Source organism: Hyla sarda, chromosome 1 (assembly GCF_029499605.1).
Source record: "Hyla sarda isolate aHylSar1 chromosome 1, aHylSar1.hap1, whole genome shotgun sequence".
Taxonomy (NCBI): Eukaryota; Metazoa; Chordata; class Amphibia; order Anura; family Hylidae; genus Hyla; species Hyla sarda.
The window spans coordinates 299,124,200-299,147,796 of NC_079189.1; the positions used below are offsets into that span (position 1 = coordinate 299,124,200).

General features: G+C 39.9%; 1 protein-coding gene across 4 annotated transcripts in view; it reads left to right on the plus strand.

Moving 5' to 3' along the window:
- Nucleotides 1–23,597, plus strand: part of CELF5 (CUGBP Elav-like family member 5) — a 114,190-nt gene that overhangs the window by 31,328 nt on the left and 59,265 nt on the right. For all 4 annotated transcript variants that reach the window (XM_056518070.1, XM_056518069.1, XM_056518067.1 and 1 more), the window contains exon 2: nt 13,659–13,741. In XM_056518070.1, coding sequence (XP_056374045.1) covers nt 13,659–13,741 — 83 coding nt within the window. The remainder of the gene's footprint in view (nt 1–13,658; nt 13,742–23,597) is intronic.

Sequence of the window (23,597 nt, forward strand, 5' to 3'; positions counted from 1 at the left end):
TGGTTTATATTAGTCTTTTCGTTCTATATGACTCAGCTTTTCTTTATTCTGTAAAGTTGTATGAATGCTGTATTTTAATACTTATGAATAATGACTGTGCAGGAAGAAATGGAGTTTTACCTAAGCTAGTAGTCTGAATTCTGACCCCCCCCCCCCCCCCAACATAAAATCCTGGTCCTTCATATTGGTACAGTAAAAAGTGCAAAAGTCACACGTGGGGCTGGATGTGTTAATGGATTTAATTAAAAAGATCTATGTTAGGGTGGGTTCACACTACGTTTGTAATGTACGGTAATGTACGGCAAAAAAACGTCCGCTCCCGTATCCCAGCCGGATCCGGCCTGAACCCCATTCAATTCAATGAGCCGACCGGAGTCAAACGCTGACTCCGGTTGTCTGATTTTTGGCCTGTATACGGTTTTCTGACCGGGCCTAGAACTGTGAGACAACCGGAGTCAGCGTTTGACTCGGGTCGGCTCATTGAAATGAATGGGGTTCGGGCCGGATCTGGCTGGGATACGGGAGCAGACAGTTTTCGCCCCTCCCAACAGTTTTCGCCCCTTCCAACGGGATCCAGCACCCGTACACTACACAGCACCCGTACACTACAAAAGTAGTTTGAACCCACCCTTAGGTGGAAGTTTCCTTAAAATATCAGTTATATAAACATTATCAATTTAAATGGAGTAATAACATATCAAACTGTGTGATAGCAAACAGGGAAGGCTAAGACATTACATAATATGATGAATTAGGTAAGAGACATCAATCTACACTGTCAGCCAATATTTCACATCAATGATCCATGAACAACAATGTCATTATCTTTTTTAACATTATCTTAGCAGCTCTTCTATAAAAATGACTTTGTGTTAAAAATACTCGTACAGTCAAAGTGGAAAGCGTGATTTCTGGAAGTAAATGGCCTCACATAACCAAAGGGCTGATGCCTATAATTGTTATCATATAGATTAACTACTTGCCGGAATGTATTGTTTTGTTAGATCTAAAACTAATTCCTCTGACCTCAGTGCTGAAAAAATTAACCCCTTTTGAACCTACAATCTGTTTTTTTAACAGACCTCTATCCTACCCCAGCGACAATTTAATCCTATTATTTTGACAAAGAACTAAAATAATTATGTCCTTGTTGCTAAATTGGCAAAAGTTACAGAAGTTAACACTTTTCTTCACCTGAAAATTAGAAAAATGATAAAACATAGAATTATAAGGTCCACACCATCCAGCTCAGACATACTTTTAACATGCATTTTTATAACATGAATGCCATTTTATGGCAAGTGTAGGCCTCCATAAAACATTAATATGTATTCTGGAATGTAATAGGTTCTGGAATGTAATATTAAAGGGCTTATCCAGGAATCAAAAAATAGACCTATTTTCTTTCAAACACCACTCCCTGTCTGTCCCCCTTTTAGGTGTGGTATTACAACTTGGCTCCATTCACTTCAATGGTACTAAGCTGCAGAACCACACGCAGCCTGAAGACAGACAGGGAGCGGTCTTTGAAAAAATTTATCTCTTTTTTTGATTCCTGGATAACCCCTTTAATAGGGTCTGATCAACTTTGCTTTTTCTTAAAGTAGTATTCCGGGTTGTATATTTTTTTATAGATATTTGTGGTTAGGCTAAATGAAAAAGGAAAAAAAATCTATACTCACCATTCCAGCAGCCCACTGCAGCCATTCTGACTAAGCCCTCAGGGCACTTTCCTGTGTCAGCACAGGGAATTGCCTGCCTAGCCAATCAATGGTTGAGTTGGAACATGATTTTCTCCAAAAGCCAGCACTGAAAAGCTGATGTTGTCTATGCAACAGTTCTATGCTTTACATTGTTTTATAGTAAAATGTAAAACAAAAAGACCCGGGTGCACCCCAGTGAAGACCGTTAGGGATAAATACAGAGCAGGATAAAATATAAATCGTTGCCCTTACCAGATGGTGTTGTATTATGAGCGCAACAGTTAAAGCAGCATGTGGAGAGAAAATGTCCGATGAGCACCCACAGGATCAGCCCGGTACAGGAATCCCCACGTCTGGTAAGGTAAATGTGTAGAAAGCTCAAAAATTGAACTGTTGGATGGTGCGTCAATCAGACCGAAGTGAAGGTATCAAGTAGATATATTTATTCATAGAAACTTTCTATGAATAGATAAATCTACTTGATGCCTTCATTTTTTAGTAATGATGTCTCTTTTATAGTAAGCTTAGCAAAAGTTTTAGGTGAAAGATAAAAATTATTTCTTCATCACTTTGGAATGTAAAACAAAAAGGTAAAGCTATGGGCACAGAACCTGTTTATTGGCACCCGATTAAGTACAGTTACATATTAAAGAGCTGTAGATACACCATGAGCAACAATATGGAACCTCTGTAAGGTACTGTAGTCTCCACTACAATATGAGACTGTTCCTCAAGAATATGGTATGTTACAGAACACACAACTTTAGTATTTTTACAGATTAATGTGGAAAAAAAGAGTCCATTTACATGTACAAAATCCTGCGCATATTGTATACACTAGACTTGATGCGGTGTTCAGTCAACTAGGATACTGTACATGTGAATAGACCTTGACGAATCTGGCATATCTGTGGCTGCCCTGTGTGCCTCTGACTGGAGACTACACCAGATGGAGCTGGCATAGACTTCAGCTTCAACCTATGCCTGTTTTCTGGCATTACTTTTAGTAAATCAGATGGGAGGCCATGTCTTTTTCCGCTAAGTCCTGCCCACCTGGTGCTGTTGGTATTAAAACCAAGAGGGAGGTTTATCAAACCTGTGCAGGGGAAAAGTGGAGCAGTTTTCCATAGCAACCAATCAGACTGCTTCTTTTAATAAAAAAAAATGGCTTCTGCAAAATATAAGGCTAAAATCACTAGTTACTGATTTAAAGGGGTAGTCTAGTGGTGAAAAACTTATAAGTTTGAGATTGCGGTGGTCGACCCCGCAATCTCTCTGTACGGGGGCCAGGCTCTCCGGCCAGATAGCGGGTGTCGACCACCGCACGAAGCGGCGGCTGACCCCCCCAATACATCGCTATGGCAGAGCCGGAGATTGCCGAAGGCAGCGCCATAGAGTTTTATTGAGGGGTGTGTCGGCCGCCGCTTCATGCAGAGGTCGACACGCCCCCTTCCCGCGGGCTGGCGGGGTTCCGTACAGGAGATCTTGGGGGGGCCCCAGCGGTTGGACCCCCCGCGATCTGCAACGTGTCCCCTATCCTTAGGATAGGGGATGAGTTGTTCACCACTGGACTACTCCTTTAATATGCTTTGCAGTGTTTTTTTTTTTTGCTGTGTTTATTATTTGTGTTACAACACATTTTGATTGGACTAGAGCTGTATTTACTCTAATGTTAATCACAAGAAACGTAGAACAGTAAATAGAGACTTATGTCAATTTGGTAACATGTGACCTGCTCTGCCACCCATTGATGCCCAGTGTCATGTTTATGAAGCTCTTGCACTTCTTTTTCTGTGCAACTCATTTATCTGTCCAGTTGTTAGTTTTAGCTCCTGCTATATACAGTGGGGATCAAAAGTTTGGGCACCCCAGGTAAAAACTTGTATTAATGTGCATAAAGAAGTCGAGGAAAGATGGGAAAAATCTCCAAAAGGCATCAAATTACAGATTAGACATTCTTGGAATGTGTCAACAAAAGTTAGATTTTATTCCCATCATTTACACTTTCAAAATAACAGAAAAAAATGGCATCTGCAAAAGTTTGGGCACCCTGCAGAGTTAATATCTTGTACTGCCCCCTTTGGCAAGTATCACAGCTTGTAAACACTTTTTGTAGCCAGCCAAGAGTCTTTCATTTCTTGTTTGAGGTATCTTTGCCCATTCTTCCTTACAAAAGTCTTCCAGTTCTTTGAGATTTCTGGGCTGTCTGTCACGCACTGCTCTTTTAAGGTCTATCCATAGATTTTCAATTATGTTGAGGTCAGGAGATTGTGAAGGTCATGGCAAAACCTTCAGTTTACGCCTATTGATGTAATCCCCGTGGATTTCGAGGTGTGTTTAGGATCACTATCCATTTGTAGAAGCCATCCTCTCTTTAACTTTTTCACAGATGGCATCAAATTAGCATCAACATTTTGCTGAAATTTTATTGAATCCATTTTTCCTTCTACTTGTGAGATGTTCCCTGTGCCACTGGCTGCAATACAACCCCAAAGCATGATTGATCCACCCCCATGCTTAACAGTTGGACAGAGGTTGTTTTCATTAAATTCTGTTCCCCTTCTTCTTCAAACGTACCTTTGCTCATTCCGGCCAAAAAGTTAAATTTTAACCTCATCGGTCCACAGAACTTGTTTCCAAAATGCATCAGGCTTGACTGTATGTTCATTTGCAAAGTTCAAATGCTGATTTTGTGGTGAGGACGTAGAAGAGGTTTTCTTCTGATGACTCTTCCATGAAGACCATATTTGTACAAGTATCTCTTTATGGTGGAATAGTGTACCACAACTCCAGTGTCTGCCAGATTTTTCAGGAGGGATTGTGCAATCAAACGTGGGTTTTGAATTATTTTTCTCACAATCCTGCGAGCTGTTCTGTCTGATATTTTTCTTGGTCTTCCAGATCTTGCTTTAACTTCCACTGTTCCTGATGTCTGCTGTTTCTTAATTACATTCCAAACAGAGGATATTGACATCTGAAAACGTTTTGCTATCTTCTTATAGCCTTCTCCAGCTTTGTGAGCATCAACTATTTTCAGTTTCAGATTTCTAGACAACTGCTTAGAAGAACCCATGGTGCTGATTGTTGGGGCAAGGTCAGATGAGTCTGGGCATGTAAAACCTTTGATATTGACATCACCTGGTCTTCCCAGATGATGATTGAGAACAATCCATGACAGTGGCAGGTCTAAGCTTTGCAAAGGGGGCAGTGCATGCTATAAATTCTGCTGTGTGCCCAAACTTTTGCAGATGCCATTTTTTTGTTTTCTGTTATTTTGAAAGTGTAAATGATGGAACTAAAATCTAACTTTTGTTGATATATTATAAGAATGTCTAATCTGTCATTTGATGCCTTTTGGAGATTTTTTCCATCTTTCCTTGGCTTCTTTATGCACATTAATGCAAATTTTTACCTGGAGTGCCCAAACTTTTGATCCCCACTGTATACCAACAAGGTATTTATGACTAACACACCCTTCCTTTCTAAATTTGAAAAAACTGATAATCATTATGAAGGAGATTTATCAAGCTCTGTAGTAGATTATTTTGTGTAAAAAAAAAAAAGTTGCACGGACTTGCGCACGTGCGACTTTTCTGTACATGCTGTGACTTTTAGATTTTTGCTTATTCCAAAGCACATTTCTGAAATCTGCTCACGTAGTTATTTTTTTATTTTTTACTTTACAGTGGTCATGCATTAATCAAATGCGATAGTCGCTATTTATGAAGAAAAAAAGTTGCATCTGCTTTTAAAAGTCGCATAATTATTCCAGGTCCAATCTGGCTTACAGAAAGTGCATACGTCTGCAGAAAAAGATATTAACACCCACTATAACAACTGTTCTTGTTCTGCATCACAAAAAAAAAGCTACTACATTAATGTTAATATTAATTATAGAAAAAATTTATTATATAACTAATAACTCTATTAATTTAAGGTTGAAAATACACACTGCACACCTTGTTAATTTTAGGACACATACATGCTGGCGTACCCACTAAATTTTAAAATTAATGTTCTGTTAAATAGAGGCACAAAATAATTGTGTAAGATTTTTTACAAACTACGTAAATAACCCATATGTGGCACTAAAATGTTTCTTTAAAAAATAAAAAAATAAAAAAAAAAACATTCATAGTAATACAGCTTCCTGCACATTTTGGGGTGGGTAACGTACCGAGCCGTTTTTTTGTTTATATGCCTGTTGGTGCTGTCTTCCTTCCTGGCGTAAACTCCGGCCTTAGCGCAGCCACACAAGACTCCGCTCCCCAACATCATGGAGCGGCATAGTATGTTTTTAATATTTTTTAATTTCTTAGGAGGGTGGATGGGTTGTTGCGGGATAGTTGGAGTGCAGCTATTTAGTGGCAGGCAGGACAGTCAGGCTGTCAACCGATGCAGTACGCCCCCCCCCCCCCCCTCCCCGTCACTCTCTAGCAATGCTACTGGTAATAAAGGGTAGATAAAGAACTTCGGCTATTAACATAAGGATACACTTTTCTGCTTTAAAAAATGCTTTTGTAAACGGGTTTCCCGGGTTTTGCTTATGTGCGATTTATCAAGGTTGTGCGACTATTTGATAAATAGATCGCATGTAAGCAAAAGTAAGTAAAAAAAATTTTCATATAAAAGCCATGTTTGAAAATAATGATAAATATCCTTCTATATTATTTTTTATATCATTTTTTTATATTATATCTGCAAACCATGCAGTGGTGGTCGAGATGGACTCCGGAAGCCGCTACTGGTGGGTGCTGCATGGTAGATCCAGGGGGTCCCCAGCAGCGGGACTCCGACGATCTGGCATCTTATCCCCTATCCTTTGTATAGGGGATAAGATGTCTAGGGGTGGAGTACCCCGTTAAATGGGGCCACAGACAGTCGGCAATAGTGTCAGATTTGCGGACTCTACGCGGACCCTTTCACATGAATGGTAGCGTAACTTGCAGCGGATTTCCCGCTTCGTGAAACCCGCTGATAGTTACTAGCGTGTGAACGCACCCAGAGAGAGGTTTTCTATGGGGATTTGCTCCAACAATACAAGCAATGTAGCTTCTGTTCATGGTATATGAAGATTTGCTCCAAACACCATCAGCTCTGATGAACGTAATGTTTTGGCAACTTTATATACCCACAACAAAGAATAGAAAACATAGGAGAGACTTCACATTCCAGCAAATATCTTCTCTAAATTGAATGTGAATCACTACCTGGCAGCATTGGATAGACTTGTATGGCTCAGTTGCACGTGACTTTACTATTACTGTGGCCTGGTTTGTTTATTGATTTCTACAATATACAGCCATTTTCTTCTATCTATTATGGGCATCCATTTACACTCTTCATGTAACATGTTTTCTTTCTTTTGTTTCATACTGCTTACATATATGTGCTGTTATTCAATAAACCTCTTTGTAATAATATCAAATGTGGATTAAAAAGGTTGTCTTGGAAGCAGAGAGGGTCCTAGCCCTCCCTGGCGATCTACTTCTGCTCCCTGGTCATTTTAGAAGTATATGTTCTGAGACGGGATAGGGGGTAGGTACCTGTCCCAATCATCTTGATGTTCATAGAAGCATCATGTCACCACAACCGTGATATATCATACAGCCTTTGGACATTGTGTATGGGTGTGCTTTCGCCTGCACACAATGATCAGGACAAGCACTTGCCCGCTACCGTACGGAACAGTATATTTACAAAACGACCAAGGAGCGGAAGTGGAGCATCAGGGAGGAGAATAGATAGGACCTTTTCTGCTTCCCAAACAACTCCTTAAAAGTCATTAGAAATTCCCAGTTATGGTAAGAATGTTTTTTTAAGGGTTTCATATTTTAGTAAAACTATTACTCTTTTCATAAATAATAACCATTTAGGTCATTCTGAGTTAATAATGGGAGTAGAGATGAGCGAATTTACAGTAATTCGATTTGTCATGAACTTCTCGGCTCGGCAGTTGATGACTTTTCCTGCATAAATGAGTTCAGCTTTCAGGTGCTCCGGTGGGCTGGAAAAGGTGGATACAGTCCTAGGAGACTATCCAGCCCACCGGAGCACCTGAAAGCTGAACTCATTTATGCAGGCTAAAGTCAGCAACTGCCGAGCCGAGAAGTTTGTGACAAATCGAATTACTGTAAGTTCGCTCATCTCTAAATGGGGGGGCCCTATGTTAGGTATCCAAATCTCTTGGCTCCTGGTTGGCATTACCCAGACAACATATTGATTTGAATGGGCACTGTGTAATGCATAATTTGCCCTATAGTGATGCTGCAGGAAAACTGAACACTTACTGAAAAGTTTCCCAGCAGATTTTCAATAAGCCCTAGGGATCCCAGGAGAAGTTCTTGTGATTGGCTTAATTTTAAGGGACTGTTCTAAAACGTAGGGATTATTTGAGCGAGCAGCTCTTTTAGGCATAGTTCTACATAAGGGGCAAAGGTGTGTAGGTTGAGTTCTATAACTTATTACTACTTGTAAAAAAGAATATTCCATTTGATGAATATTTATATACATGTTTTTTAAAGTTTGTGTTGAGAGATGAAAGTAGAACGGTCTTGTGTTTGTAGTAAAGCTTCAGGGTAAGTCTGTATTTACCATAATGAAGTCTTTAGGCACTTGCCTAGAGTGGCCTAAACTTGGTTTATTGACTTTGACTTTATGTTTGTGTTTACATATTCATTAAGAATGTAAATGGTATTTACTCATCATTTATTCTGGAAGATAAATGCATGGAGGAGGGAGAAGAAGGTATAACCTCGGGTACATTTTTATTAGTGTTAGCTCATAAACACCTACACACCAATCTGCCAATTTCCAGCTTACTTCCTAAAGAGGATTAGTCTGGAAATTGGGCATTTCTATTTCTACAATTGTGAGTGGCCAAAGCTATTCAGTTATGCAAAGTGACCTAAAGCATTATGTCAGATACAGTGTAAATCATTTAGGATGGTTTCATGCATAGCAATTTCAGGAAAAAAAACATGTTTTTGCCGTGTTTTATGTGACTTTAACTAGATATTTCTTATAGGCCATAGAGAAGGCACTACAAACTTTTCTTGTGGCTTTTTTTCTCACTTTGGTACATCTTTTTTCTCTTTTGGGGGTGAGGGCATGATGTCCATTGCCTTTTTTTTATTTTTTATTATTTTTTTTTTTTTAAATGCCACTTGCTTTAGATGCAGCTTTTTTCAGGCTATTTTTTGTTTTTTGTTTCCTGCTACATTATTTGTTTTAGTTTTTTTTAATGCGATTAAAAACAAAAAAATTATGTGTATTTTTTTTGTTTATTGTGGCTCTTTTCACATAAAAAATTGTGCAATCTTTGAATCACATTATTTATTAATGGAGAAATTAGAGAGAATGCAGGTACTAAAACACACCATTTAAAAGAAGAAAATCCAGATAAAAACATTAAAAGAAATGCTGCCATTTTTAAATAAAAAAATTTAACTAACAAAAGCCACAACAATCTAAGGGTAGGATTTATTTTAGCTGGTGTGCCAGTTTTCTGGCACATACAGTAAAAGTGTAAAAATTTTGGTCAAAGCTCAAAGTATGCCACAGTTTGGCAGCAGTTTTATGCCATGCTTGCCAATTTTCAGAAAGTTGGAGAGGCCTAGTGAAAGGGGGTTGTTGGCTCTCAATGCCTAGCACATTTACTATAGCTAAAATTCATGCCAGCTCCTAGCCATATTTATAAAAACTTCACCAAGTGCCTGTGCCTCTCACTCAATTTGTAGCAATTTACAGAAATGAGTTTTCACTAAAGACTAGTATGTAAAATTCCAGTCTTTAGTAAATATGCCCCTATGCAGAAAGAGGTCATGCTAAGAAAGTTGTTGACTTCTCCACCATAGTGGAAAATAAGCATCACACTGAAATCAGCATCACACTGAAATCATAATGCACAGGTATACCAGGGGTGAGAGGTGTTCTTTTTTTTTTTTGTATTCCCACTAATGGAGGGAGGTTTGAAATGAGGGACACCCCTTCCATGTCCTAATTAAAGGGGTACTCTGGCGCTAAGACATCTTATCCCCTATCCAAATGTCTGATCACTGTGACGCCCCCTCCCATAGGCTTGCATTGAAGGGGTGGAGCATGATGTCACATGGGGTGGAGCCATGACGTCGCAATACTCCAGCCCCGTGATCGGCAGTTATCAGACCCGGAGCGAACATGCTCCGGGGGCTGATGGTAAAGGGGTGCTGCGTGAAAGATCGTGGGGGTCCCCAGCGGTGGGACCCCCGCGATCAGTCATCTTATCCCCTATACTTTGGATAGGGGATAAGATGTCTTGGTGCCGGAGTACCCCTTTAAATATTTAATGTTTAATATTCACAGAAGATGTTTTTGGTGCACACTTAATGATAATTCATGAAAAATGATCAATATTATGATAGACATCCTAAAATACAGATTTGAGCTTAAGAGCAAATATTTAGCAACTTATATGTAGCCCCAAAAACCCCTTGCATTCTCAATAAGTGGTATAAGCCATTTTCCAGTCTCTTGCTGATGTATGGTCCTCTTCGTTCTTAGCCATAACTACCACTGTATCTTCTCTTTATGTTTCCCATTATTGCTCTTTATTCTGGAGTGTAGTTCAGAATCTAGAGCTTTTTGTATTTTTGTTTTATCCCTTGAGCAATTTTCTTTCAGGAGCTTCCCCGGAGTATTAATCCTGTCACAGCAGCGCTGGGCCATGTATTGACGACATCCGTTGTCATGTCGTGTCCCTGCATTTTATTATCCTTTTTCTAGATTTACAGAATTTAACCCTTTAGCCTTCATAATCCTTTCCATTTTAAACAAGTGGATTTATTAGACAACAATAAATCAACAGAACACTATGCTGAGTGAAATGTTACTGAGGGTAGTTGTGGGCAGAAAATAACATAAGAGGTAAATCGGAAATACTGTCTTAGTGTAAATAAGAAGATTGCTACATTAGGAGACTGTACTTTGGGGGGTAAGGAAGGACATAGCCATTTAAGCTATCACTTTTGCTACTTTCTATGTACATTTTAATATGCTGCTTTACCTGTTGTAACATTTTCTTATTCTAAAGCAGATTTGTCCTATGTTAGGCTACTTTCACTCTTCCGTTATGTCCCCACAGTACACCGGCCATTGTGTAAAATGACCGGAGTATAGTGGGGGAAAAATTAGTGCATGCCTGTCTTTTTTGCCTACTATACTCCTAAAACAATGGATCCCATTATAATCAATGGGATCCAGCGGTGCCGGTTGTGACCTCTCCCGATTACAGTCCGTTAAAGACCAAAAAAATTAAAAGCCTAACAGACCCGATACGGGCAGGTCACAATGGCAGTGTGAAAGCAGCCTAAGAGCAGTATATTTTATCTACAGGTCTGCCCTCCGATTTGCCAAAATGGCACAAAAGTTTGTACTGTTCGGCAAATATCAGCACTCATAGAATTCCTGCATACATGGCAGTCTGTAGGCCACTGTCATGGCTGGGAGAAGCAGATGCAGTGTCCCTACCATAAATACAGTGGAGTGGACTCAAAATTATAAGTCCACATCATTTTTAGTAGTCCTGTTGGCTACTAAGAGTACAGACCAGTAGCTATAATATGCTGCTCTTACATAGGACAGCTGACAGATCTTCCTTACATAGTCACTGTCATTTGAAAAAAAAAAAGTTTTCAAACCGTTCAGATGGTTCAGGATGTAGGTGTTCAAAACCGTGCGGATTGTTGGAGTCAGGTGAAGTGCACACTAAGTGTGTTCACTCCCCACTGTCTGTGCAAGACGGAAGATAGGCACATAGATTTAGGACATATAATGTTTTTTTTTTTTTTTATGACATACACATTGGTCATAGATGTTGAGACAATCATAGTCTTTAGATCTATTTAACTGCAGTTTTATCAGGCCAATGAAGTCTAGCATGTGTATGTAGACCCCCAAAAGATGGAGGGAAGTGGAGGTGTGGTCTTGCAGTTGATTATTTTCATTTTGTCACTAAGAAATTCATGCTTGGCCGTACACTGAGGAGGAACAGCTGTTGGCCAAATGAGCATTTGGCTTACAGCTGTCTCACCTTTATGGCCAGCTTAAAAGAGCCAGTTATAAAATTTACACTTTATCATAGGACAGTTAGAACACTGGGGTCAAACGGCTGATCCCATACTGATCACTAGGACATGGGTCTTAAGTCAGTTCTATCAACTTTGAATAGAGTAGTGAGTATGCCCCACTGCAGTGCCATGCAAGTTCAGCAGTCATGCAGTGAGAAGGAACAGGAGGCTTGGGATCCTGTTCTAGTAACCAGTGGTGGAGCCAACAGTGATCAGACATTTATCCCAAATCCTGTGGATATGTTTAAAGGAAAATTCTGGTAAAGCTTGTCACCCATTATTACAGAGTGCTCCCTTTATTACAGAGCACTCTGTATTCTACCGTATTGTGGAGACATTCCCCACAAGAAGCAATGGCATGTAAAATCGTGCCCAATTGCACATGCAAAATTGGACCAAAAGAATCGTATAGTATAGTAGGGCTGAATGAACACTATAATACAGTTAACTTGGGTGTGTGAGGAATTTGTATTATTGTATTAGACTTGGTATATACCTCTCCTCTCCAAAATGTTATTTTGCTCTATTCGGTTTTCTATTACTGTAATAGACTATGGTAGACTGAAACCAGGGTTACAGAGAAAGATGGCATTTGTTCAGCCTGTCTAGAACCATGGGTACCCATGCCTTCTCTATCATATCTTTAACACATGTCTATCCTGTATTGTCTCTACATGCCATCTTCACCCCATTTCCAGCGTTGTGTGTGTGAGCCAGCATCATTTGGCTTATATTGTTCTTTCTTGTTATCTTCATCCACCTTTGTTGATTTTAGTTTTTCATTATCTGCTTTTTCCTGTGTATTTGTGTTTTTGTACATTCCCATTTCTCTGGAAGCCTGCATTCTACTCTTCCCTCTTCCCATCTTGATTTTTTTTCCTTTCTTTCTACCCAATCTCTCCCTTTTATCACCCCCTCCTCTCAGATCCCCAGCTGGTTTATTGCTGTAAGGGAAATCCCCCTCGTGTGCAATGCCTCGCAGATAGAAAGCTCCTACCCTACTCTGCCTTACGTGTGGAAGGGGTTAATGAGATGTTCTAAGGGAGGGAGGGAGGGGGAGGGTGTTTTCATTCTCTCTTTTTTTTTTTTTTTTGCTCCCAATTTTTTCGTTTAATTGTTTTGTTTTTTGTTACCTGGAGGAGATGGTATTTCAGGCGTTTCCATGGAAACATATCCTTCCCATGTAATGAAGATGCTTGCGATAAAGACAGAAAAATCCCTTTTTCCGCCCCTGCCCCCATCCTCCAAATATGCAGCCTTTTTTTGGGGAGGGTGTGGGAAGGGGGGGGGGGGGGGTGGTATCACACAGAGTCCTTGCGTTTTGAGGGGGTAGCAAAAAGTCACATGTCGAATATCTGAGCCTTTTTTTTTTATTTTGCATTTGTACCAACATATCCTAGCAAAGGAATTTTAGCTGGCACTGGAAAAGGGTCTCCTATTGATATTTGATCTTTTCTTTTGGTTAGAGGCAAAACAAGGAACAACATTTATTTAACTATCTGCTGTCTCACAGAATGGGCGCTAGTCAGTCTAGTTTTACCTGCTATAAATATTAAAATGACAAAACTATACTATACTTTTTATGTTCAGATAAAATTAAAATGTATACATATAAAAAATAATAATTTTTTATTATTCGTTGTAGTAATATGTTATTTCATTTATTTATATATATATTTTTTGAACCATTGGTCCATATGTATCATTGAAAAATCTCACCCTGCCTTCCCAATATTACCTTTGCTTCAGTATTTAGGTATAGCAGAGAACACCTTTGGCTTGTATGTGAACAAACACCTATTACAGAGTACATGAACTAATAAATGTCTTCCTGTCATTCCATCCTCAGGCTGTGCCTTCCTTACATACTGTGCCAGAGACTCAGCCATAAAAGCACAAACGGCCCTGCACGAGCAGAAAACTCTTCCTGGGGTGAGTGCAAATCTCATAGACTAATCGTGGTTTAAGGTCTAGGGTTATGGGCAATGTTAGTGACAAAATTTTGCAACAAAAGAATGGGTTTAAATGGCATCCAAGTGCATGGCAGCCTCCTGTATCATTTACATAATGATGGCGTGTGGTTGTAGGAATCTATAGAATGATGGGCTATCGATCAAAGATATCATGTGAATAGAACATTTTATAAACATTAAGGTGTTCAGCCGAGCATGTCATAAGAAGAAAGTGATATATGCTGGAATCTGCACAGAGAGGTTGCCGTTTCAGGGGAAAATATGCAGTATGAACACATTGCACAATTTTACTTTATTTATTTATTTATTTTGAGTAATGGTCGTTCACTATTGGATTTGGTGGAGAATATTATAATGAATGGATATAAAATGCTATTCTGTATTGAGTTTGATAAAAGCATTGATGTGACTTCCATATCTGTTTGTTTATGAGGACACAAAAAATCTCATAAATCAAGCCCTGAATGTGGTTGATTTAATTTAGATACTGAAAACACTATAGTTTTTCTTTCCCTCTAGGCGTATCATAACCACCATGTGTTTGTGTAGGTAATATGCAGTCATGGCCGAAAATGTTGGCACCCCTGAAATTTTTCAAGAAAATGAAGTATTTCTCACAGAAAAGGATTGCAGTAACACATGTTTTGCTATACACATGTTTATTCCCTGTGTGTATTGGCACTAAACCAAAAAAGGAAGGAAAAGAAGCAAATTGGACATAATGTCACACCAAACTCCAAAAATGGGCTCGACAAAATTATTGGCACCCTTAACTTAATATTTGGTTGCACACCCTTTGGAAAAAATAACTGAACCTCTCAGCCGGAATTTTGGACCCCTCTTCCTTTGCAAACTGCTCCAGGTCTCTCTTATTGGAAGGGCGCCTTCAATCATTGCTGGCCACTCTCCAGCACTTTGTTGCCATCCATTTCGGATGTATGTTTGAGGTCATTGTCCTTCAGGAAGTCCCAAGATCTCGGACTCAAACCCAGCTTTCTGACACTGGGCTGTACAGGGCGACCTAAAATCCGTTGGTAATCCTCAGATTTCATGATGCCTTGCACACATTCAAGGCACTCAGTGGCAGAGGAAGCAAAACAACCCAAAAATCATTGAACCACCATATTTCACTGTAGGTACTGTGTTCTTTTCTTTGTAGGCCTCATTCCATTTTTGGTAAACAGTAGAAGGATGTGCTTTACCAAAAAGCTCTATCTTGGTCTCATCTGTCCACAAGACATTTTCTCAGAAGGATTTTGGCTTACTCAAGTTCATTTTGGCAAAATGTAGTCTTGCTTTTTTATGTCTCTGTGTCAGCAGTGGGGTTCTCCTGCGTCTGCTGCCATAGCGTTTCATTTCATTTAAATGTTGATGGATAGTTTGCACTGACACTTATGCTCCCTGAGCCTGCAGGACAGCTTGAATATCTTTGGAACTTGTTTGGAGCTGCTTATCCACCATCCGGACTCTCCTGCATTGCCACTTTTCATTATTTTTTCTCTTCCGTCCACGCCCAGGGAGATTAGCTACAGTGCCATGGGTTGCAAACTTCTTGATAATGTTGCGCACTGTGGACAAAGGCAAATCTAGATCTCTGGAGATGAACTTTGAGTTTGTTGATATTTTTCCACAATTTTGGTTCTCAAGTCCTCAGACAGTTCTCTTCTCCTCTTTCTGTTGTCCATGCTTAGTGTGGCGCCCACGGACACACAATGCAATGACTAAGTGAACTTCTCTCCTTTTTATGTGCTTTCAGGTGTGATTTTTATATTGCCCACACTTGTTAATTGCCCCAGGTGAGTTTAAAGGAGCATCACATGCTTCAAACAATCTAATTTTGTCCAGCCCATTTTTGGAGTTTTGTGACATTATGTCCAATTTGCTTTTTTTCCTCCCTTTTTTGGTTTAGTTCCAATACGCACAAAGGGAATAAACACGTGTATAGAAAATCATGTGATACTGCAATCCTTTTCTGTGAGAAATATTTCATTTTCATGAAAACATTCAGGGGTGCCAACATTTACGGCCATGACTGTACATATTAATAGCTTCCAAAACAAGCAGAAAAAGACTATGCAAGTATTATCTCTACACACAATGCGTTTGGAAAGTCTTCAAACCCCTATTCTTTTTTTTTACATTTTTGTTATCTTGTGGCATTGTGCTAAGATATTTAAGATAAAAAAAATAAACTATTTTTTCTCATCATTCTGCACGCAATACCCCATAATGACAAAGTGAAAACAGAATGCTAGAATTCCTTACTAATTTATTGAAAAGTAAAAACTAAAATATTGTATTGACATAAGCATTCAGACTAGGGCTGCAACAATGATTAATTGCATCGATTTGTTTCCAATATATTAATCGGGGAAAAATGGTAAAATTACCCCCCCCCCCCCCCAAATTTTTTTTTGTGCTTTACTTTAAAAGAATTGTACAATAGCAATATAAAAACAAGTGAATACTGTTTTTTGTGTTCCCCCCCCCCCCCACACCCCTATTATTACTCGGCACAGTGTTTCCCAACCAGGGTGCCTCCAGCTGGAGGTACCCTGGTTGGGAAACACTGACTTAGGATTTTAAGCGAAACTGTCACCTCCGTACGAGGCACGGAGGTGCAGGCACCATCAGTTAGGGCATAATGCGATCTAAGAGAAGCCCCTTTTCCTTACTTTGCCCACGGTTTATGAAGTTATATTCATGCTGTGTTGTAATGCTGGTGAGCAGTTGGAAGGGCCTGGCAATTCTCACAGCGGCACACCTCCTCCCCGCCTTAACACGCTCCCTGCATGGAGCCCTGTATGTCAATGATGCAAGACCAGCAAAATTAGGAAAAGGATCCCCTGGCCAGCCGGCTCCCAGTAGAGAATATGAAGTTATTGTGCAGTGATTTCATATTCCCCGCCGGGAGCTCTGATTGGTCGGCACCGATTGACCAGTCAGAACTCTTGGCGGGGACTATGACATCACAGCACTGTAATGTCATACTCCCACTCTGGGAGCCAGTCAGGGAGTGGGTGGAGCGCAGCGTGCAGAAGTGCAGACTATGAAACGACTTCTAAACTCTCCCTGCCTGCAGTGATGTGGGCATGGATTTTCCCTGTGCTGATCTGTAATGTCAGTAACGCTGATTAGTGACCACACAGTGTCTGCTCTCTCACTATCCAGAAAAAATGCGGGCTTGAGGTGAACGGATTTGCTGCTGTAAAGATCTTTATTGTCAGTAACGGTGATTAATGAGCACACACAGTCTCTGCTCTCACAGCAAAATGCCCGTCTTCGGCAATGGCTGCCGAATATATAGGGCTGTGACATCACAGGGCTTGCTGGCTGCTGATAGACTGCATGTCGCCATGTTATTCAGGGTGATGCCGCCTTCCCATCTTCCCAGACTTCCTTGCCCTATGTCCTCACATGTGTAGCCGCCATTTTAGCCCCTTGGCCCGCACAAAATGGGGTGAATTAAGATATTCGTTACCATGAAGCGCAAGGAAATTCACATTCGTTCAGAATCAAATTTTTCATAAAATTCGTAACAAATTCGACTTAGTCAGCTTTGATTCGTCCATCTCTAGTCATAATATTGGCATTACGACATTTGTAACTAGTTTTTTGCTTAACAATTACTCAATTGCTCAATTAATTGATGACAGGATTCATCGATTGCAGCTCTAATTCAGACCCTTTGCTCAGTACTTAGTTGAGGCCCCTTTGGTAGTGATTAGAGCCTCCAGTCTTCTTGGTTATGATGCCATAATGTTTACACACCTGGATTTGGGGATTTTCTGCCATTCTTCTCTGCAGATTATCCAAAACTCTGTCAGGTTGGAAGGGGATCGTTGATGGACACCCATTTTCAGATCTCTGTCAGGGCTCTGGCTGGGCCACTCAAAAACTCGATTTTCTTTGTATCCTTTTCTAGATCTGTACCTCCACAGAATTCTGTGTCTGAGCTTTACGTGCAGTTCTTTTTCCCTCATGGCTTGGTTTTGCTCTGATATGCATTGTCATCTTTGAGACCTTACATAGACAGGGGTGTATATTTACAATCAATTGAATTTACCAAAGGTGACTCCATTCAAAGTGTAGAAACATCTCAGGGTGATCAAGAGAAATGGGAGACCCCAGAGCTAAATGTCATTTCATGTGTCATTTTTTTTTTATAAAAATTTCTAAAATTCTGTTCTCACTATGGGGTATTGAGCGCAGAATGATAGAGAAATCGTGTTTTTTATTTTTTTTTATTTTAGCACAGGGCTACAACACAACAAAATGTGAAAAAATGTAAGGGTCTGAAGGCTTTCCGAATGCATTTTATGCCACTGCAAATCAGTAATTCACTTTTTGATTCAGCTACGTAGTGAATAAAACAACAACATATATATGCCCGAAAGGTGTAATAAGTCATAGAACGAAGTGCAGTATTTTTCTGTACTGTATTCATTTAATAAAACAACTACAAAGCCATGTGTACTAAATTTCCACTGTGTTAAAAAAATATCCTTACTGAAACGAAAATTCCTCCCTTGAAGCAATGTTTCCTAATCAGAGTGCCTTCAGCTGTTGCAAAACTACAACTCCCAGCATGCCTTAAAAGCCTGCTCTAAAGGGACATGGTATATTGTAGAACCCCATCCAAATTGTAGTGCTCCAACACATTTAAGAAAAAAGTTGTTTGATTGGTTCTTATGATGTTCATTGTTTCTATTGTAACACTTAGCTGCTGGAACACAGGATCGGATACAGGCAACCAGTGTTAAAGACAAACTCTGATAATTTGGCCCATCAATAAGATCTTTTTGGACAAAAATCATATAATCTAAAGTATATTTATGGGGCTTTTATGTCAATTTTTTATGCAAAGCTACTAATTCTACAGTAGCAAAAAACAAATAGAAAATGGCGAGCACAACAACCAAAAACACCAGTGCATACCGATGTTACACACCAATATAGAGAACCCTGCAAACCAATGCAGGTAAGTGGTGCAACCAGATAGTTAAACACCAAACAAGAAAAATGCACCACAAAACAAGATATTAGCAAAAAATAAAAAATATATATCTTTATTATGATCACAAAGATTAAAAAGACAATAAAATTACGTTTACACAAGAAAAGGACAAAAAAGAAATAGCACCAGATACATACACATATAGGTAGGGAGGCAAAAGCTACAATATAAGGGCAAGAGCTATATCACAGGTAAATGTGTATAAAACACAAAAGGCTAGTATGTAGAGTATACTGAAGTATCACAAGAATGCAAAATAATGGTAGACCTGGAGACACAGAAGCAGGGCTTTACATAATAGGAGAGTGCCAAACCATACCTATATCACCCCAACGACCGTTTCGCTATATGTTTGCTTCCTCAGGGGGCGTGTATCTGGTGCTATTTTTTTTTTTTTTGTCCTTTTCTTGTGTAAATGTAATTTTATTGTCTTTTTAACCTTTGTGATCATAATAAAGGTGCATACCGATGTGTTTCATACACAATATAAAATTAGAAGGTTGTAGCAGCACTCTTGGTCAAAAAATGGAGACTCTTAGCAGACTTTTCGATTAAAACGTGTCCCCCATCCACCACGCGGAGTTGTCCTCACTTCAGATGGGACCCTAACACCTCTGCTGGGCATATGGCCTCTGACTGGGTGACATGTAGGATCTATCAGATTAAAAACCTCCGGTGGAAATGAAGGGGTGCACAGCAAAAGAGATTGCCACTGCCACTGCAAGAAACACACAGAAAAATAGCCAGCACAAATACACGGGTGAACATCGCTACATATGTAATACATAAATACAAAAGGAAGGTTGCAACAACACTCAAAAAATTGAGGCTCTTAGCACTTTTTGATCAAAACATGTCCCCCATCTACAGTAGATATGAGGAGCTCCAGTAATGCAGATTACTATATTAATATAGCAAGTCAGGTTACTGCAAGCTCCAATAAATGACATTATTACTCCAGAGTAGTGTATAAAGTCAACCTGTCAGCAAGGAGACAGGTGTAAGTAAGCAGGTGCTAGATAGCGCTACTCATCCTTATTCCGGCCATACTTTTTTCCATTGTCCTTTGCAGTGCTAAGATGTGAGCCTTTTTGTTATTATGCAAATAATGCTCAAGTGCCCAGGGGTTTCTTTCCAGCACGGCAAGAGTTCTTTTTTATCACCCACCACACAACTTGCATCCACCTACCCCTTTTCTTTAGCCACTGGATAAAGAGAAGATGGGTTGGACTTACCTTGGCTTTTCCTATGCTGGAAAATGCCCACTTTGGCTTTTGAGCCTCATTTGCATATTAACAAAAGGGCATTGGAAAGAGCTATGGAGATGAAAAGGTATGCCACAAATCCTGATGACTAGCTTTATGTAGCCATAGGCTTATTTACACCTTTGTTTTCATATTGATAGGTCTACTTTAACTACAGTCATGTACACTATGCCCTAGAATGCATGTTCTGGTAAAGGGAGCCAATTAGCATATTTTAGCATATATAACGCTTGGCAATGCGTTATATATGCTAAAATCATTATCCTCACCATCCCCGGGGGACGTTTGAGCCCCAAGGGATGGTGAAAAAGTTGTGGTAGAGGGTGTGATGCAGGGCAGATGGAATTGCCCTAGGTGCAGATGGCATTAACCCCATGTGTTTGTGATGCCAGGGCGTGGTTAATCCTCAATACCACCCGAAGGTATACCGCTGGATCCTGGGCTAGGCATGGGGGGCAATAATGACTCTGATGCCAAGTTACGGAACAATAGCTTTACTGAATTAGACAGGTGGAATAGTCTATACAGTTCAGCCAGGCCCACGGAGGTGACCAGTGACTTCACAGACCTTAGGGCTTGCTGGGACTTGCAGTGGACTGGGACAATTGTGATGCAGGCCACACTGACTGAAGACAGGTTGACTTTGACTGACTGAGACTGACTATACCCAGTTTGTAGCTTACCAGGCTTTGACTGGGACCTGGGGGTAGTGGACTTGTAGACTTGTTGTTGCTTGACAGACTTTAGGCCTCCTCTGGACTCCAGACACACACCTAGGACTTGACTGCACTGCAACTCAGCACACAGCATAAGAGAGTGAAGAGACTCCTCCCAGGGCTTATAAAGGGGAGACTCTGGTGGGGTCCCATAGGTCACCCTTAGGTCACATGGTCACGTACATCTCACTGGGTTACAATCACATGACAAATGTTTAACCACATGACAACTGTTCTTAAAGACATAACACTTTTATATACATTACATAGCATAAAGATTACTGTACAAGGGGAACAGGTGCAGGGGGGGGGGGGGGGGCACAGGGGACACTGCAGGGAAGATGCCTGACAGAACAGCAAGGGCACAAGAGTACAACTTCTGTACTGGGCCACCATAGAATGTGTCGGCAGATGAGAACCATTTGGCCTATCTAGTCTGCCCAATAATCTGAATCCTATCAATAGTCCCTGGCCCTATCTTATATGAAAGATAGTGTTATGCCTATCCCTATCTTATATGAAGGATAGCCTTATGCCTATTCCTATCGTATATGAAGGATAGCCTTATGCCTATTCCTATCGTATATGAAGGATAGCCTTATGCCTATTCCTATCGTATATGAAGGATAGCCTTATGCCTATCCCTATCTTATATGAAGGATAGCCTTATGCCTATCCCTATCTTATATGAAAGACAGCCTTATGCCTATCCCTATCTTATATGAAGGATAGCCTTATACCTATCTTATATGAAGGATAGCCTTATGCCTATCCCTATCTTATATGAAAGACAGCCTTATGCCTATCCCTATCTTATATGAAGGATAGCCTTATGCCTATCTCTATCTAATATGAAGGATAGTCTTATGCCTATCTCTATCTTATATGAAGGATAGCTTTATGCCTATCTCTATCTTATAGGAAGGATAGCCTTATGCCTATCCATATCTTATATGAAGGATAGTCTTATGCCTATCCCTATCTTATATGAAGGATAGAATTATGCCTATCCCTATCTTATATGAAGGATAGCCTTATGCCTATCCCTATCTTATATGAAGGATAGCCTTATGCCTATCCCTATCTTATATGAAGGATAGCCTTATGCCTATCCCTATCTTATATGAAGGATAGCCTTATACCTATACCTATCTTATATGAAGGATAGCCTTATACCTATACCTATCTTATATGAAGGATAGCTTTATACCTATGCCTATCTTATATGAAGGATAGCCTTATGTCTATCTCTATCTTATATGAAGGATAGCCTTATGCCTATCTCTATCTTATATGAAGGATAGCCTTATGCCTTTCCCTCTCTTATATGAAGGATAGCCTTATGCCTATCTCTATCTTATATGAAGGATAGCCTTATGCCTATCTCTATCTTATATGAAGGATAGCCTTATGCCTTTCCCTCTCTTATATGAAGGATAGCTTTATGCCTATCTCTATCTTATATGAAGGATAGCCTTATGCCTATCTCTATCTTATATGAAGGATAGCCTTATGCCTATTTCTATCTTATATGAAGGATAGCCTTATGCCTATCCCTATCTTATATGAAGGATAGCCTTATGCCTTTCCCTATCTTATATGAAGGATAGCCTTATGCTTATCCCTATCTTATATGAAGGATAGCCTTATGCCTATCCCTATCTTATATGAAGGATAGCCTTATGCCTATCCCTATCTTATATGAAGGATAGCCTTATGCCTATCCCTATCTTATATGAAGGATAGCCTTATGCCTTTCTCTATCTTATATGAAGGATAGCCTTATGCCTTTCCCTATCATATATGAAGGATAGCCTTATGATTATCCCATACATGTTTAAACTCCTTCACTGTATTTGCAGCGACCACTTCTGCAGGAAGGCTATTCCATGCATCCACTACTCTCTCAGTAAAGTAATACTTCCTGATATTACTTTTAAACCTTTGCCCCTCTAATTTAAAACTATGTCCTCTTGTGGTAGTTTTTCTTCTTTTAAATATGCTCTCCTCCTTTACCGTGTTGATTCCCTTTATGTATATAAAAGTCATCGCTCACCACAATATTAAGTTATAAAGTCACCACTCTGCTCCGTCTGCTTAGGGAGCAGAGCGATGACGCAAGCCGTCATTCAAGCCATCTGGGCGGGGCCACGGCCGCAGCGAACAGAGCTGGTAAGTGAAAGTCCCTGCCGGGACTACGTGCCGGGTGGCCGGGGGGGACTTTATAACTTAATATCTTCACCATCCCTGGGGGCACAGACGTCCCCCGAGGATGGTGAGGATAACGATTTTAGCATATATAGCGCATTTCCAAGAGTTATATATGCTAAAATATGCTGAATGATTCCCTTTAAAAAGCAAAAAAATTACATGATTCAGAATCGATGTTTTTTATTTCTGCAAAATATACGATAGAAAAGTCCGGAGCACAAAAGCTTACAAGGCAAGTGGAAAAGATAACATATCCTCCACATGCTGCTGAATTTCTCAAGAAAATGACTAGTGAAGGTTTTGAAATTTGCAGCATCAAACTCCAGAGAGCATAGAGTTATAGCAAATATTTCTCATTGAGTTTAATGGGAAAGAAATAAATCTGTATGAAATCCACAATAAAATGTCATTTGAGATAATCTGTGGATTACCTGCAGATCCACAGCAAAATATGCACCTATAGATCTATAGATTTCAAAAGCATTGTTTATTTCTTGTAGTTTTAGTTTTCACAAGCAAAAGAAGAAGGGGAGGGAGGGCACTCATAGGAGCAATATGACCTTGACATGTATATGAAGCGGTCCTCAGCGACCTCTGACAATGTCT